The sequence below is a fragment of the Rhopalosiphum maidis genome, chromosome 2, assembly GCF_003676215.2.
Source record: "Rhopalosiphum maidis isolate BTI-1 chromosome 2, ASM367621v3, whole genome shotgun sequence".
NCBI classification, from domain to species: domain Eukaryota; kingdom Metazoa; phylum Arthropoda; class Insecta; order Hemiptera; family Aphididae; genus Rhopalosiphum; species Rhopalosiphum maidis.
The window spans coordinates 78,057,555-78,077,469 of NC_040878.1; the positions used below are offsets into that span (position 1 = coordinate 78,057,555).

At 28.6% G+C, this 19,915-nt stretch overlaps 2 protein-coding genes across 2 annotated transcripts; both read left to right on the forward strand.

Moving 5' to 3' along the window:
- Positions 1-1,310: 1,310 nt before the first annotated feature.
- Positions 1,311-10,903, forward strand: LOC113553750 (lisH domain-containing protein ARMC9-like). The gene is made up of 10 exons (XM_026957252.1): positions 1,311-1,460; positions 3,039-3,233; positions 3,967-4,266; positions 5,125-5,287; positions 5,380-5,495; positions 5,622-5,738; positions 5,817-6,130; positions 8,353-8,590; positions 9,244-9,528; positions 10,582-10,903. Exons 1-10 carry the CDS (start codon positions 1,401-1,403, stop codon positions 10,732-10,734), a joined length of 1,941 nt encoding a protein of 646 aa, XP_026813053.1. The 5' UTR covers positions 1,311-1,400; the 3' UTR covers positions 10,735-10,903.
- Positions 10,904-12,015: 1,112 nt separating this feature from the next.
- Positions 12,016-18,947, forward strand: LOC113552129 (antichymotrypsin-2-like). Its single transcript, XM_026954837.1, has 7 exons — positions 12,016-12,150; positions 12,833-13,003; positions 13,583-13,787; positions 16,626-16,813; positions 17,545-17,736; positions 18,446-18,584; positions 18,678-18,947. Exons 1-7 carry the CDS (start codon positions 12,016-12,018, stop codon positions 18,857-18,859), a joined length of 1,212 nt encoding a protein of 403 aa, XP_026810638.1. The 3' UTR covers positions 18,860-18,947.
- The last annotated feature ends 968 nt before the right edge of the window (positions 18,948-19,915 follow it).

A 19,915-nucleotide genomic window follows, 5' to 3' on the forward strand; every position in this document is an offset into this window, starting at 1 on the left:
GGACAAGGTGCAATAATAATCGCAGTTTACTTAATTATTTATTTTATTAAATATTTAACGAGATATAAAAAATTACAAATAACTTAAATTAGTAAGTTTCAAAAAGTAGATACTTTCGCTATAAAAACAAAAGAAATATTTTAAAATAATATATATACATTGTATCCTTTACAATCTATATGCATATATAATGTGTTTTTCATTATACTTTTTACTGTTATCTAATATATTGTATTACCATATTAGTATTTATATTTATAATATATATTATAATTCATTAATAGTATATAATATATATTTGTTTTACTAGGAAGAATATACCAAAAAAATAAACACTTATGTATAAAATTAAATAACAGTTATTAAATATAATATCTAATTTAAAGATTTTTTAAAGAAGCCTGAATAAATTGGTTGATAGCTCACATTACTATATTAAACACCGTTAAAAGGAACTCACTACATGCATATGTTATCTCCGTCTTACAAACGTACAACATCGTAAAAATCGTACGAGTAAGAATCACTAGCTTCTATAAGGCTGTAGTCAAAGTTAAACAACCCAATTTTTACACTATAAAAAGAAAAACATTGGCTGTGCAACATCGTTTTTAATTTTTTGAGATCACTGAAAAAGTTCTTATTGTTTCAAAATCCATTATTTTTGTATGTTTTCAGATTTGAATAAATTTTCTTGTAGTTCTAATATCGAAAAAAATAAAAATGATGTTGCATATTCCAAAATATCTTCTTTATTTGGTTTAAGTAAAGATTTTTTTGTAATTTAATTACATTGATTTTTTTTAGAATTAATTTAATTTTAATATGCTAAAAACCATAACAGTATTTGTATTTTATCATTAAACGAAAAGGCATCATTGACTGCATTTTTGAGTAAAAAACCTATTTCTGATTTTGAATTGTAATCTTTTAATAAATTATTATTGCTATATAATCATCTTAACCAAATTTTCATCGTAAATAAACTTTTTTGTGCGAAATTATGTTGCGTTTTTTGCGGGTAAAATTTTAGCAATTTAGTACCCCTACCGACATTTCTTAGCGCTTAGTGGACATCCGTAAGTCTTAATTCAACTTCCCCTCACGGCCCGCCATGGATTATATGGGTTAAGAAATATCGAGTGTTTCGCGATAAAATAATGGCATTAATATGGATAGGTGGTGCCTAGCTATTGTGTATACACGAGCGCCATTGGCGACAATATCGATTTAACCGACCAACACGCTAAGGTAACACGCTTATATATGAATGCGAATGTATAATATTTTGAAATAACTTAATACCAAGTTAGTGCGCATTAATACGTGTTAAGTAATAGTTATCTCAATCGGGTTCCGATATATACCTCTACCTGTACACGTATCTAATACCCGCGAGAATGGATAGGTTGAAAAAATACTCGACTAGCGAAGCGAAAACATTGCAATATATTTATGAAGTACGTACTTACATATTATATTAAGATATCACATTTTCGTAGTTATTATTTTTAATATGCATATTTATCATTCAATTGCACATGTACCTATATGTCCTGTGTACGTGTAGATAATGATAATATTATAATAATAATTGGTGAATGAGATGAGTAATTGAAATTTGCGCACGGTGGAACATATAAAATCACGACAGCATATTTACTATGTATAGTGTATAGTGTATACTACAGATAGTTAAATAGTTATTATTATTATCGAGAAAACACATCAAAGAGCAATAGATTCATTAATGACGGTGCTGAAATCGATTTTCGCGCAATGTTTTGATACATTTTAAGCTTTATATATATATATGTGTGTGTGTAGCCAAAACTTATACTCAGTTTACATCGTTATGTGCTATTTTGATATTGACTTGTAAGTTAATAAAATAATAATAAATATATTATTATTATTATATTTTATAATATAAAATAACAACATTAATAAGTATGCGTATATTAGGCGCACTAAAAAATTCTGAAAGATGCATTTTTAGGCACTAAAAATTTAAAACTATACACTTGAAATATATGTGCAGTAAAAAAATCAAAAGCAAATATTGAATAACAAAAAATATCTATTCATAGTTAAAAGTTGTATTTTATTTCTTAAGATTTCATCGATAACATTATTTCTGGTCTAGTTTGGTACTAGTGTACTACCATAAAACTAATAAATCTTATAAGTACAGTTATACTTAATACAATAATAGAAATAAACCTAAACAATTACACTAATAAAATGTACAGTGACCTATAATCAATGATGACAAACACTCGATACTCACTATATAATATACCTTCCCGATCATTTTTATAATATTAAATCACACTAAAAATATTTTTTTCGCTACTTCTTTCTAATCACATTGTCTGTAACGGTGGAAATTATGTAATTTTAAATTCAATACATTATAAAGTAAGTAGATATACGAAATATTGATTTTTAATAACAATATTTATTTATTTATTTAGAATAAATATATAGTATATATACATATTATATTTGAAAATAAAAATTTCATTAAAACTAAGAATATAATTAATGTTTAACTTAAAATAAATATAAGTTAGAAATTTATGAATATGTTTTATCAGTACCTAATTTACATATTGATATTAATATTGAATAAAAGAAGATATAAAGCTTTTAATTAAAAGTGGTGTATAATACATAAACGTCTATTATCCAAGTAAATTACCCGGTTATCGTGTAGATTATCATCAAACTATATTGAGATCAAATGGGATCACAAATGAGCTAGTATAAGTTATTACAAAAGTTTAAGCAACAGCTTTGTGTGTCATCAATTTTAAAAGTTGGTATTGGAATATTATTTTAAATTTTGTTAATATCATGCTTAGCTTGAAGTTAAAAATTAATAATATAATATATTTATTATAAGTACTTAACATAGCTAGCAAAATAAACTAAAGATCATATATATATATATAGTACTTTAACACTATTATATTAAATATTAAACAATATTGTCATTATACCTATATTTACCAAGTTCTTTGATGGTTTGCCAGTTTTTATTGTCCAATAATATGACGAAAACTTCGACTTGTTTCATTGAAGAATGTTACAAATTGAATATGCCAGCACCGACTATTCCCACAGAATCCACCGAGGCTTGTAACAATAATGTGGTCCACCTGTCCAAAGATCGCGCTGCGTCCATTATACAATCTTTTAAATCTGCATCTAGGTTAACATTTATGAAGGTAACAATTATTATCATTAGGTACCTAGGAATTAAATTTATATGCAATTTAAAATAGTAAAATATTAATTTCGCGTTGTTGTACAAATATTCTAAAGTATGCAATACAAATATATAATTAAATAAAATGCAAGGCTGAGGAAGTTGACTAATTGTTTTAAAGTTTTAATTGTTAAATGAAGATCATACAAATTTCTTAGTTAAGTTTATAATTAAAAGCTACAAATCAAATAGAAAAATTAATGAACTTTTAACTAACAATTAATTATTATTATTTTTTAATATTTCCAATCCTTGTTATAGTTTAATAAATAAATTTGATACAAATATAATATACATGTTCAATAAATAGAAAAATCAATACATAAGAGTAATATTAAGCGTAAATTCACAATAATTTTTTGTGCCTCTTTAAAGTTAGACTTAACGAATTTCGACAATTATTCAACGATAAGCTCTATACTACATTATGTCATTAATTATTTAAGTTAATTTTTTCAATAATTAGTACGAACCAAAATATATTTCAAATACTTATGTAGCATATTACGTGTTGGAGAAAATTAACTTAACATGATTAAAAAATTAATTAATTACTTAGTAACTGCATAGCAATGGAACAACTATTAAATCGTTTAGTTAATTGATAAGAAATTACATTAAAAACAAAAGTTATTTTACTTAAATTTAAATTTTTAATTGGTAGCAATATTTTTCACATATAATATTTTCAGACGTGGAGCGATTTATCCGACGAAATAAAACAGATTGACGAATACCGAAAACTGACGTTTTACCTTCACGTATACTACACCATATTGGAATGTAAAAAACGTGTCAACAAATCGGAAAACTGTAGTAACGATAAATGTGATGAAAATGACGAAAATGACGAAAGTTCGATGGCCGCTTTTCGCACTTTCTTGCTCCAGAGAGGTGCTGAATTCAGTACCGAAAATGAATTTTTACCGTACTTTGCACTGCCATACGTGTTTGAACCAATGCAACACCCATCGTTTAAAAATTTATTCAAAGTACAGTTACAAAATTATTCATTATATTTTTGACTCACTACAGTATAACCACAGTTTATTAAAACATGTTTTTGTTTAATACCTACGTGTTACTTTCCAACTCTTCTTTTAAACTGTTTTAAATGTGTAAAAAATATAATTTTATCGGATTAAAAGCAAAATCAAAATAATGGTATGAATATAAGTAACAGGAAAAAGGGTCATTTTTAATATAATATATAAAATTAAAGGAGTATAAATAGTACAATTAAATATAATATAGCAGTTATATATAACTACTATAACGTCTATAACTATAGTAAAGATTTGAAATAGATGTTTGAAACATTGTAAATATTCAATAATAATTTATAAGTATTGGTGAATTTTGTAGGTGAGGTTGAGATTTTTACAGACATATCTTGATTATATAATAGTTTAATTAATATAAATTTATACAATTAATAAAAGCATTATTAGTTTGCAATAAATATCAATAAATATTATAAATCTCATTAATAATTATACGTCGCTTCTGTGTAATTTTTAATTATTAGTAAATGTTAATTGTATGCAAATTATTGCAAACAAATTAATTAAAAACTTAAAATAACTAGATACTAGTAGGTACTACTAAAAAGCTCAACAGCTATATTTTTTATTAATTTTAAACAACTGTTTATTTTACATTATATTATAAGTCATGTATTAAACATTATTTTCTTTAAAAACCATGATTAATTAATTTAGATGTTTTAACATCTCGACCCTTGGTCTCTGAGCATAACATGATATTATGTACTGTGTCACTGCAACAGTGCAACGTGTTTCGAAAACATAAGCAAATTGATTGGTTTTTAAATACATATTCGTTTCAAGGAAAATCGATGGAGTGATTCACTACACAAAAGATTGGAGGACTTTATTTTGGATATCTCTATTAATACGTCGGTGATATTAGTGCCCATCAAAGATGCAGGAAAACGAAAATTGACGAAAAAAAAATTTAAAACGCTGTATAAGGAATATAAACCGCTGAATGGTCTGTTCAAATTCAACTATATACGTTTTTATATGCTTTATTGACGAAAGTTTAAAAACTGTGTGTAATATATATTGTTATTATTATATTAGCGTTGGCCGCCGAACTTTTGAACGCTTTGGAAAATTCGATTCGTGGACAATCGATTAATTTGGAAATTATTTTAAAAAATTGTAATGCTGTAGTGGAAAACATCGATGATAATAAAGTTAGTGTGATTTTTAGTTTTATTATGTAAATAATACAATTTTAAATAGTTTCCCACCATTCACCATTACATTAATTGTATCATCTTATTTTTTCAATATTTTTTTGGTAATATAATATATCTTAGCAAAATTTAGAAACTGTTGACGACCAATTCGATTTGGCTATTTTTAAAATCAAACATGAACTCCGAGAAGGTAACAGTACCAAAAACAAATTACTTATCCTACAAGCCTTGCGTTGGGTAAGTACAGAGCCATCATATTATAATATTTAATATAATATGGTAATATTCAATTCGTCTGTATCATATTTTTGGAAGAGGCTGACAAAATCTGAAAACAGAGCCGATACAGTATCGATGATAAAAAAATACGATCTATTGGACTTGTGCAAATCTAAAGCCGAACAAGGACTTATGAAATGGCTGTTGATGACAAACGGGCCACATCCTCTACAACAAATGATATCTAGACTGCTGAACGCCCTAGCGTCATTCAACAGGGGCCGCAGGTATTTGACGGGATCTCCGTTTTTACTGCGTCTAATCATAACGCAACTCATATCATCGCAACATTTTTGGGACACAATCACGAGCAACATGCTGTTGGGAACGTTACAGAAGCTTAGTACGGGGTAAGTCACATATTATATTTAAATATGATGATGTTTTCGTTTATTTATTTATTATTATTATTACGTTTTAAATGAGAGCAAAAGTTATATACCGTATACTATTTAATTGACATTAGCAATATGTAGTGAAAGAGAGTAGCACAAGTTGATTTATTTGATTTAAAAAAATATGTATTAGAAGAGCATATAACACAAAAAAGTTTTCTCTTCAAATTATTACTAAACGTTAAACTACTATATAAGTACTATAATTCAAACTATTAATAATATAATTTAGTTAAAATCAAATTTAAAAAAAGAATCATTATCAAGTATAGGAATCTTTAAGATATTTAGAATAATCACGTGATTTGATTGGACAGAATTCATTAAATAATCTATCTTACGATCATATGATTTCATAAACAATAGGTTAAGACTTAGCCGTCAAGTTATTATACTTACTACTTAAATATAAGGCTATTGGCAATAATCCATATAATAAAATAATAAATTATTACAAGTGTAATACAATTAAATTTTAGATGATAAATCGGGACAATAAGCATTTACTGATAATCAATTTACAAATAACATCATAAAAAATAGTCATTGCTTAAATAGCGGTTCAAGGCCAAAGTGGAAAAAGATAATACAATCTCGCACTCTTTTTTATAATTGACATTTTTCACCTCTTAAAAACGTAATCATGCGTTAACTTTAAAATATATTCTTAAAAATTTAAAGCACATGAAATTAAATACTTACAACGTGTCATTAAAACCCCATATATAGGGAAATAATGTAATAATACAAGTTTAAATAAACAATAAAATATTATGGCGTTAATTTTTTTTTTTTTTAATTAAATTTAAAATTTTTTAAAATGCCCACAATGTTGAATTTTTTTTATACCACGTAAATAATAAACATTATACTAGGTATATTTTTTCCGGCGTGAACTCTTCAATTTTGAATGGGTTGCAGTTTGTTTGATTGAATTTATTAATTTTCCACTGGTAGGTAGTAAATGTTAGTCCTTCTGAGACCACGCATAACTGGCTGGTTTTGCGCTACGTACCCACATACTTCATAGACGCAGTCTCGTTTCTCACGTCGGTAACGCGGCGACGCCTGGCAGAGTTTAGGAAAACTATTTAACGTTGTAAGGGAAAACTCCGATGGCGCAGGGGGAAGTCCAACGCCGCGCAGAGACATTTAGCGGTGTCAATCGTCGTTGACGGCGGCGGTTGTTATTCCTCGTGGTTTTTCCTTTTTTATTCTACTGGTGCTTCCTCGACTAGCTATGATTTATAACTTCATGTTTTGCATTAGAAATCTAATATATGTGCCGTTCAAGTTTACCACGACATTTGATAATTTTACGTGCATAACAAGCGTTTAGGTACAATATTCATTTATCATTATTATCCAATTCACATATATGGTCACCAAGTCTAGATTGATTTTTATAGGTAAGTTTGCTTATGTTGTAACTTATTGCAACCGTTCCAATGCCGTCGGTCAGACACGCGCTCCACATAATGCATCTGGCTCCGGCCCGCACGCATGTAGTCAGCTGGAAGTTATATGCAGCGCCCATCGTATGCCTCCGACGTCAAACGTGCCAACGTACAGCGTTTATTCGCGTCGATCGGTATACTAGGATACTGATGATCAAATGTTTCCGGAAATGTCATGTGTTATACGTAAAATATTGATCAAAGGCCCAAGACGTGTAATAGATAATAGATAATTATACTAGAATATATATATAGCTATAAAGACTTGCAGATAATAGCAAAATGCAGCATTGCACATACAAAATATACTACAAGTGGCTGCAATAACACATTAAATTAAAAAAAAAAAAATTTCATACAACAAGTTAATTAAAATAAATATAAAAACAAATAGTTAAATGTAAAATACAAAAATAATTCCATTCGTTATTACAATGTGAATTTATAGGAAAAAAAAATATAAATTATATGATTAATTTTAATTTGGAATTCGTTACAAAACAAATTTGTATCGAACCCTAGAATTGACAAATACCCAAATTAAATTGTAACTAATATATATTATATTTTATTTGTATATTAAAAGAACTCATGGTAAGATGTTTATGAAATGTAATAATTCGTTCCTTTTCCTAATAACGTCTCTAAGTACTATATAATACGCGTGTATTGTAATATTTTTATTGCACAATATTATGTAATGATCTTATGATGTTTAAGATCACGAGCGCGAAAACGGATGATCGGAAACGGTTTGACCACTTGGCTAGCTGACCAGCTCGTTCGGAAAAGCGAATTCACCGGCGATCGGAACAAATACGAGATGTACGATCTAGAATATAGTCTAGCGCTATATATGAGCCTCTGCCAGTGTCAGTCGGCCGTCCGGGCTTGTGGCTCACGTGCCCGAAACTTACTCAAGAGCTTGAGCGTTTTCATGACCACGTTGGACGTGGACGTAAGTAAAAAAAATAGACACAACACGACTCATGCAAGAACCTATATAATTATTAATATTAGTATATAAGTGCATGCAACTACAAAGAGTCATTACACATTTGCCAAGTATACACTTTTGACCAGTATAAAAACGTATTTGAGGAGATCTATGAGTGAATCACATTCACTTTAAAGTGGGACCTTAATTTTTTTCTTTTGTATTTGTAATTATTGTGTCCATAATAGTTATTAATTAATAATAAAATATTATCAAATTAGCCCTTAAAACATGTTTTTAAAAACGTTAAGAAATAATTTTTTTACCGTTTAAATTTCAACTACCTATTTGATAATTGAGTGTTGTATGAGATAAAACAAACCAGACTACAACACTTATGTACCTAAATAGCCTATCCAAAACGCCGTGTGTTCATAATTGTAGTATAGGTTGTTCATTTGTTGACTTGTTGTGTGTGACGTACCCCCCTCCCACCCTGATTTATAAATTACACCAGATAAATTTTAAGTTGAAAAGCTTAAGATGGCTCTTTGAATTTCTAAGTTCATAGATTTTAAGCTATTGCCAGAATTAACGGAGGAGGCTAACTCCACACACATGTTCAATTGTAGCTACTTAATCAAATATTGTAAGCGTTTATTGTTGGTGTATAGATTATGCCGTGCATATCTGGTATCTTGTACAATTTGTTCAAAAACCCAGAGATGATTGCCATAGCTAAAGAAGAAGGGATGACCGGAATCGTCGAGAAAACGATCGAGAGCAACCTCAACGCGTATCCTTCGGCAGTCGAGCGGTTAGTGGACGTAAGAAATATTTTGATACAAAATGAGCATCCGGCTTTCGATCAGTCATCGTCGGATGATGACTACGATTATTTCAACGATGATAGCGGCGACGATAAAGATGACAGCAACAGTTCTGGCGAAGATGATATAGTACTTATAAATGTTATTATAATAATATAATATAGGTATTGTGGGTGGATTTAGAATTTCCATGATAAGGTATGAAAGGAAGGGTTACGAAAAAAATATTCCCTAAAGGCCTAAACATACTCAATTGACGGTCAGAATAAAAGTATATTCCAATTAAAGTAAGATCCATGCTTGAATATACTGAGTGATTCTTTTATAAAACCGCATCCATTATTTTTAAATCTACTAATGTTTTTGAAAATATTTTTTTTACATAATTTCCAATCGAATAAAAGTACATTTTTAAAAATATATATATATATTTTTAATATTGTTAACGTTGTAATTGTTTCAGTTTTTACTTTTTAGAATGATAATAGCATACATGTTATATGTTAGAGCAAAATATTTTTCGGAGTATTATGAGACATAAAAATCGAAATCCAACGTACAGTTTATGAGTTTGTGAATTTAATTCACCTAAACTTTTAATACTTATAACCCAAAAACCACTTGTCTAAATTTCGGTTTTTATGTATCGAAATATTTTGCTTATATAAAATTGAAATTATATATTTTCGTTCAAAAAATTAAATAACTTAAAAACACTATAACGATAAAAATATTTAAAAAAATATAAAAAACAATCTAAATGTTTAATTTTGACTGGAAATTATGTAAAAAATATTTTTAAAATTATTAATACATTTTGAAATAATGATTGTTGTTCGATAAAAGAATCACTCTGTACATGAGCTTTACGAGATTATAGTAAAGAAAATTTTGAAAATAGAATTTAAGTATATTTCGTTAATTTACAATTTTTATCAGGATAATAATTTCAAATAACTTTTAATACCTACAAAAAATATACAAATTATATTTAGTTTGAAAATACATACTAACTTTTTTTTTCATATATTTTAATATTTTAGATACAGACCTTGTACAGGATACAATATCCTATTACTTAATTTATGTATTACATTATAATATAGCTAATAAGATAATAACAAATTTTTGGCTATGATAATAGGCATTTTATAATATTTAATGGTGTCATATTCTGTATAGGATGATGTCGAAAATATGGAGGCGGAACTAGACGAAGACGATCCACTAAAGATTCAGCCAAACGGTGAGGAATTTCTTGCTAACTACAAAACGTGTGACAACGGAAAGCACACAACTCCTGCAGATCGATACAATAATAATAATAATAAATGATAATTAATAATGTGTTATTAATTGCCAATATACCAAAGCATATTTTTCTATTTTACCTCAGTACGATGTTATAAAATGTTATTATAAACTTTGTTATTATCGATAAGAAAATATCAAATCAGATTTTTGTTAAACAAAATATATATTGATATGTTGATACATTTATTTACATGAAGACTAGATACTTTACTTTTATAATAAAATATATATCTATATTATGAAAAATGATAAATATAAATATATAAACAAGCGGTTATTTTATCGTTATTACTTCCACATGCAGTACTTCTATATGCATACAATTTGATTAAACATTAATAATTTGAGGAAATCATAGTATTGGAATATAAGTTAAATGGTCACATTTTTATTTTTTTAATAGATACTACACGCACACAGTAACACAATAATATTATTGTATAACCAATAAATGTATAGCTCTGCTCAACATCTTATACCTATTGAAAATACAGTGATACATTGTTTTTATGAGCGTTTGAAGTTAAAATTTTGATGAAATCCGTCACGTTTTTCGACAGTGTTCAGAATTTAGGAGACTTGCACACTGTTTCATTCCTTTGCATCGCTCCTCCTTCCCCACTTTAACCCCTGCTAATATGCGTACAATTGGCATCTGTTAATAGTGTTATAATAATAATATGGCGCGGCGTATGTAATAATAAGAGAGCATCGCTGTGGGTTATTATTCATTATAATATTATCATCGACGCGCAAGCGCTTTCGAATCAATATGCCAAACTTTCTACTGGAAATATTATAATAGGTACGAGAAAAAACACGCGCGAATAAAAATAAAATTAATTCCTAATCCGGGCTCACCGTAAGATTACAATTATAATAACGAAATTAGTATAAAAGACCCCTACTGTGCGCGGTTATCGACGCCGCTGCCGTGGCATTATATTAATATTCATATACGTCGAGCGTATGTATAGTATAGGTATGTATAGATGCTTGCTCGGAGGTACTTTAAACCGCATACTTGACAAATAGACGTATACACCTATACAAAGTGTTTGCGCGTGAATATATAATGAAGTTCGACCGGTTCATGTAGTCGTTTATTATTATTATCCCGTTTTTTTTTTTTGTTTTCGTTTTCCCATACCGATAAAAAAAAATCATTGATCTCTGTCGCGTTCTCATCGAAACAACATCACAGTTTTGCTACGTATTTGCACAGCGGATGTATCTCGCGAACATAACATTGTCCCTTATAAACGTAATATAGTTGTATTATATCGGTATATTAATATAATAATGAAGTCTGTCCTCCGCGTTTCGTTGGCTACCACCTTCGGACTTTGCGTGCTGGCCATCGCAGTTTCCGGCCAACTGCTGCCGGAAAACGCCATATCAAAATCCACGGAAATCCTGAGTGACGTCCTACTGAAGGTATGTTGTCATTTGGTCGACCACAGTAGACGCTAGATGTAGTTCGATTTTAAAATAATCAAAATATATTTTATACATTAATATAAAAAAAAATGTATGTCCTTTTTCTGCAGTAAATTATTTAGCCGATCATTTTTCTGAAAATGTTGATGTATAAAAATAATAATAAAATAAAAGTAATAAGAATAATTTTATTATTGAATTATTTTACATTGTGTACTATAATAATAAATCTATAATTATAATAGATGCAAATATTCTATATTATAGATTTCCTATATGTTTTTAAATATTTTTTTTAAGGACTATTATCCTTAGTGTAAACAAATTAATTACTGAGAAACTACTGAATTTTAAATTAAATACAACAATATTTTCAAAAAAAAAAAATATCCACTTCATATAATTTACAGTAAAAACGAAAGGATTTTATATGAAAAATAAAAGTCTTTATCGTCACAGGATACTCCGTCAGTAATAAAAAAAAACTTTTAAGAATTTTAAAATATAGTTTTTATAAGTATATTTAATAATTTCTAAAATCATAATTTGAATAAATTCATTATTGAAAGAAAATAGAAATGAGCATGCTTGGAAAATCTCTGCATGTATACCGGTACCTATAGATCCTATATAGGCAAAAACAAAAACTAATCTATAAGCTTGACTTATCTTGTTACAGGCCACGATTGAAGACGAATTCAATTATGTAGTGTCTCCGTTCGCAAGTTCTGTGATTTTGGCACTAGCGGCCGAGGGAGCCGACACGGAAACCAAGAGCCAACTCGTAGCAACTATGGGTGGTGAGCTACCTGACAAGAACTCTTACAAAGAAGTTCTCACGACCATCAAGGTATCATCAAATCATAAAAATAAATGTATATTTGACACAAGCCATTATTAAGTAAATAGATAATTAAATCATAGTACAAATATGGGCAGGTTGAAATAAATAACAGTAGTATAGTTATAATATATATGAATAATATAAGTGAACATATAAAATTATATGGCATATCAACTGTATCAGATTTTTTAATTATAAAGTTGTGGTCTATGCAATATACAGTACTCGAAAAAAAACTCCAATTTTATGCATTTAACCACGATCCTGAATATTCTAAAAATTTATCTCTGTTGTTCTAATATATATATATATATGTATAAAGTGTTATAACTCTATATGATAGTACTCTAATAGTAGACAACAAATTCAAAAAATATTTTATTTTTTATATAGGATTAGGATTAAGTGAACATTTTAGAAATACAAATAAAAAAATTGTAGCACTTTTAATATTTCCTAATACCACTACTGTAAAATATTACGTTGTATAATAAGAAAATATAACCGATTATACAAATATATTTATGATGATAGGTACCTATACAATATTCAAATAAAGCTTTTTTTTTCATTTTTATGGCACAGGGCTATTCGCTAGACGGGTTCATGCAGAACAAAGTCGTTCTGAAGAACTTCCTGTACGTTTACAAAAACTACAGTGTACATGAATCATTCGCCCAACTCGCCCGGGACTATTATCTAACTGACGTGAGGAGCGTCGAAAGACCAGACTTGGCAACAAAAAAAGACGCGACCAACAACATATTCTTGGATGACGATAAAACCTCGGGTAACTTTTTATGATAATATACTGGCTTATAAATCTCATGGGTTTCGTTCATTAAAAATAAAAAAAAATCGTAAAATTATTCACAAGTTTCGTCGGAAATGCGGAAAATCAAAATATTATATATGTACTCTCCCCTCTCCACCATTTTTAATAGGGACTCTATGAGAACACTTAAGTATATAACTGCAATTTCACAAAACAACGTTTTCATATTAAAAAATGTGTTGTTATATTTATAAATATATGTATGTATATATAGATTAAGAATATGCAATTGTAGTATAAAAAAGACCCCACTGCAGTGTGAAATTCCTGTATGTATAATAAACAGACATCATAACCAGTGGTATTATATAGTATTTTTAATTAATATTATTTATACAGCATAGCATTTTACTGCACAATATGACCAACAGGAGCATCGCTCCACGTTCTCAAATATATTACTATGAATATTGAAATACTTAAAATTATACTGTATATATTAAACTGCATACAGTAAAACATAAATAATAATTTATTATTATTATTAATATTATTTTTTAATGTATTATGTGATTTCTTTGTATTTTTTGTTAAAAGGAAGGTTGTGCGCCCTCTTTAGGTAAATATAAATATAGTGAATATTATAAATTATAATACACCAACGAAATCTAATTTTAGATGAACATAATACATCATTTATAAATCTTCTTTTTATTGGTCATATAATACTTAAATTTCTTATCAATGTTCAAATATTGTACCTATAATGTTGAAAAATCTGAATAACCTGTTTCACAACATAGTTGACAGTTGTAAGTATAATATATGTTTTTATTCTTCGAATAGCCGAGAAACTGCATTTGCAAATGGCTGAGATAGTCGGTAATACTTAGTTATTGGCTACTTGTAAAAGTTTAAATAAAAAATTATAAAACATATTTTTAATATTTTTCAAAACATCATATTTTATTTTACTTTTGAACACTACCGTAATTTTACAACGTTTATAATCGTCGGCTACGATCATTACCGATTTAATACTAATTAAAAAAAAAAAAATTTTAATTTCGTATTTAATTATTGTGATTATTATTTTCAATCGAAATGTAGTATCACATGCGTTCCACTTAAAAAAAAAAGTAGTAGGGGTACACTACAATTTCTATAAAATTACTTATTATAATTTATATGTATATCTAGCATAGGTAGATTACCTATCTCAGTTTTATTTTTCCCGTGTCAACGCCTACTAATTACATCTAGTATAATATAATAATATTATGTATAATTTATCCCGTTTTGCGAATCTCACGCTACGGAATCCGGCTGCTGTTGGCCAAATCCACCTACAAATAAGATGTTGCGAGTGGTCTTGGCGCGCCTGTCGAACTGGATTCGACATAAGTTCATGCGCCAAGTCGTGACGTACAAGACATATTATACACACATAAATCGCAATTTAAGACACGTATAAATAAAATAAATTATTAACAGGGTACACCCGTTCTGGCCGGAAAACCTGTAAATGGATTATGTGCAGAATAAGCCCCCCCCGCACCTTTTCATCGCCAGCACAGCTGTTTAATAACGTGACGATGCGGAGGTTCGCCTCTTTTTAATTATGGTACAGTCAACATGATTTGTTAAACAATTTTACACGATTTCTACTCGATGTTTCAAGTATCCACTATTATACTCCATCATATATATAATATATACAATATACATACTTGCTAAATTATTATGCTAATATCAAATTGAATTCATATTTTCACGTTTCGAGTTATTTAGGTACTAAATAATTTTACACCATGATAATTTATATTACCTATATTAACCAACCGGTTCAAAAAAATTGTTAAAATTTCTAAACGCGAATCGAATGGCGCCAGGCGATTTTTAATTATAGTAGAACTCCGATTATCCGGACTAATTAATGTCAAGGGTAGTCAGGATAAACAAATATCCGGATGATTGACAAATGAGTCATATGACATATCAAAAGTTATATAATTGTATGAATATATTATATATATATATATGTATGTATGTATGTAATATATAATTTGAAATTTTTAACAATAAATAAATTATTTTAATATAATATTTAACTGAAAAGAATAAGCTATAAATACAATAACATATTTTAAAAGAAAGTAAATAATTTATCACTATAATTTTAATGCCAGCACAAAAACAAATAAAACGCTATCATCTTGTATTTTTTTAAATAAAACAAACCATATTTTGCTGAAAATTGCCTATGTTTTGGCACTATTCCAAGTACAATACTGCAGTACACGAACTTAGGTGGAAAGCAACTGGAAATAAGCTTCAAGAGAAATGTCCTTGACAAGTTATGAATTTATTGAGGATATTTAAGACACCCGCATCAATCGTCTTTTTCTCAAAAACGTAGTTCCTCCCCAAACAAAAATTAATTACTAAATTTTGAAACGAAATTGATGCTCCTATACCTTATATTGGGTAATTTCTTTTTCGAAAAACATTCATTATTTCAAAATTCAATAACGTTTTTAAAAATATTTTTTTTACATACATTTTAATCGTTACACATAACCACTTATCTGAAAAAATTATAGATTTTATCATTTCCATTATCTAAACATCTATACGCACCGCCTCTCGGAATATGTATGACTGCAGTAATTTTTTTGTAAACGAACGTAAACACTTTACTTGGACAAACGCGATTTACTAACTGTTAATCCAAGAAACTATTTAACAGATTTCAATAAATAAATTAAGCAATACATATTTATTATTATTAAACATATAATATGTTATATAATCACACTGAAAATTTATTTTCCATAAACCTGTATATTGTAGAGTTTAAAGAGCACGCCTTGTTAATCTTCAACGGTTTATCATTGGAAATGAATTGGCCGACTAGCACGTGGCATAAAACGTCAGTATCTTGGAACGGTAACGTGGTCAAAGCGTTCGGCGCAGCCGGCAATTTCGCCATCGGCCAGATACCTTCACTCGATTGTACAGCGTTTAAACTGCCCTACAAGGTATGTAACCTAATATAATCTAACTAAGTAACCCTTAATTAAATATTTTTTTTCTTTTCAGTAGTCTATTTAATTACTCCGATTCCAATAATGTAGTTTTTTCAGCATTTATTGTTTTTCAGTTTTGTCTATCTAACATAGATAATGTCCTTAACTTCAAATTTGATCATAAGTTTATTCACTCCAATAATCGTATAACTAACAAAATAAAATTGATTCTCTTGAACGCAAATTTAGTAGTTGTATGTTTGTAAAATGGAGACAACACATTACTGCGTAGCGTTCTCTTTCTACCAGTTATAATATTTTGACTATACAAAATACGACGAGGTATTTTACTTTATCGGTATAGACTTGAGAATAAAATGAATAAAAATAACAGACAATATAATGCATATACGCTGGCCACAAACTAATAAATTTACATAAACAAAATAGTCTTATGAACGAATTTAATTCGTCAGAGCTGCAATATGTAATTTATTAATGTAAATCCATGTGTAGTGTATGACTGACAATAATATGCACTCATTGCACACACTGAAATAACAAAAAGACTCTCAAATATTGAGTATCAAACTACATATTATTTTGTTCTTTGCATTTTACCTGCTTATTTTTTGTGAGTGCCCTTACTCTATAATACAATATAAAGTGCATAATATTATTACTACAATTATTGTATACCGGACTTCATGTCGCAATAATAATCGTTTTCGCGCGTGTTTTAGAACACTGACTACGCCTTATTAGTGCTTTTGCCGAAAAACAAAGATGTATCGCTGAACGAAGTACTGAAAAAACTTAAGCCAGAAAACAGTATCGAACAACTAACGAAAGCGATGACGATGAAACCCGGTTTCGTAACTATGCCATGTTTCCAGAGCAGTAACATTACCCACCTAAAAACGGTTTTGCAACAGGTACCTATGAATTAGCTGTCATCGTGATAGCAATAATTATATAATTATAATTAATGATAATAGCAAATTTTGATGTGATGAGAAGGTATAAAATTCAGAATATAGATCCATCGCTTAAATTCGATACAGTATTATGGAATCGAATTAAGAGATTTAAATTTTATAAAGTTTAATACGTTTTTATGATGGTTATAAAACCAAGTTGCCAAAATTGCAGCGGGTTCAAAGTTACTGGTAAAGGCAGGTTAAAAACCACTGGTTAAACCAAGTGGTTAAATTTTTTTAAGGTTATTTCTGTACATAAAATGTTAAACGAAGATATCTACAGCTCTAAATCAATACAAAAATCGGTTTGAAAGTTTATACTCTCTTTCAATTCCAAGCATAATCCCCCTTTTTGATTTGATAAAATTATATTTATCCGATAGTCCGGTGTTCCACGTACTCACAATATAGGTACTATCATATTAAAAACTTCAATATATTTTTTTATCCTCGTTCTATACATAATAAAAGCTTTTATAATTACATTTTAATCATACAAAAATATTTTTTTTTTTATTTTTTTTTTCGTCGACTGTAATACTGTGAATTTCGAGCTATTTTATTATTTGTATATTTATTTAATAAATAATTATTTCTATTATTAATAATTTCTAATATTATACTTATAATCACTTTTTTTCATCTGTTCGTCTTTTATCTACAGGGAACCCAAACGAATACTGTATTCACCGAATCAGCAGACCTATCAAAATTGTCGTCAGACAAGCTGTATTTGGACGACGTGGTCCAGCAGGCCGGCATCCGCGTTTGCGTCGAAGGCTCTTCTTCCTACTCGCTGACCAGTATGTCTTACCAAGATAAAAATGCGGACCCGAACCTTTTGCACCGGAACGACCGCCGTCGTGTTATCGTTAACGGTTTACCAAACGTTTCAGGTTCCGCGTTTACGTCGCAGAGAGTCATCAAGGAGTCAGTGGTCGTAGACCGACCGTTCGCGTACGCGCTTTACAACGTGGCCAACGGGATCGTGTACGCGGCCGGCAAGTTGGAGCGGCCCATCTGGGAAGAAACCGACGACGGCGGCGATGGTTCCGACATCGAGACGATCCCCATTTAGACGAGACCAAAGCGAATGTGTTTAATATTATAATAACTGGAGTTTGGATAGTTTTAACTCTTAAAAAAAAAAAATCACCATAAATTCCTAAAACAAAATTAACTATAATGCGTATTGCGTATCACTATTCACTATACATGTTTTAGAATACATCAACAATGAATCGTCGCAAATTAAATTAAATTCACAAAATAACAAATTAAATAAAACAATAATTTCGAATTTTATAAAAAATAAAAAAACGTTAAAGTGACACGACGGAATGATCAAAACGTACAACGACTGAATAATACGTCTTATAGAACGTATAGTGTAAAATGTAAAGTGTTGCCGATTACGATACGTAATTTCTCATCCGTATCATTATATTATCCATAATTAAAAACATTATAAAATGGAATTAATTTGATTTAATCCCGCTGACAAATGCAGCGTAAAAATAAAAAAGTATTCTGAACCATTTAATAAATAATAACAAACATGTATAATCGTATAGAATAAAACACATTTTATAAAACAAAGTATATTAATAACGAAAAATAAGCAAAATAAAATGTCGGATATTAATCCCGTGAGTAGATACGCATAATGTCATTGTATATTAATACGGAAAAAATGTATAACAAATCCGTTTTCAAATAAGATCAATGAAAAAATACAACAAAAAACCTATTCAACGTCATCCGAACTTAGTAGTTATAATATAATGAAAATCATATAACCACTGGCCACTGCTTATAATATAGTTGGCGGATATTATAATCATAATAATAATAATAGCGATGGATGAGGATCGACAGTGATTTAACGATGACTTTTTTTAATAAAATAACTTTATTATGATAGTCGGACATTTAAAATAATATTATATTATAATATTTATTTATAGCTTTTTGACGTCAATGTGACGCCGTATATAATATTAATATTTATTATTAAATTATTAAACATGTTTTATTTATTTCCCTGAATAAAATAAATTACATCATATTATTTAAATATAAATTATATTTGTAAAAAATTGAATTTGTTATTATTTTATTCCTGCATATAGCG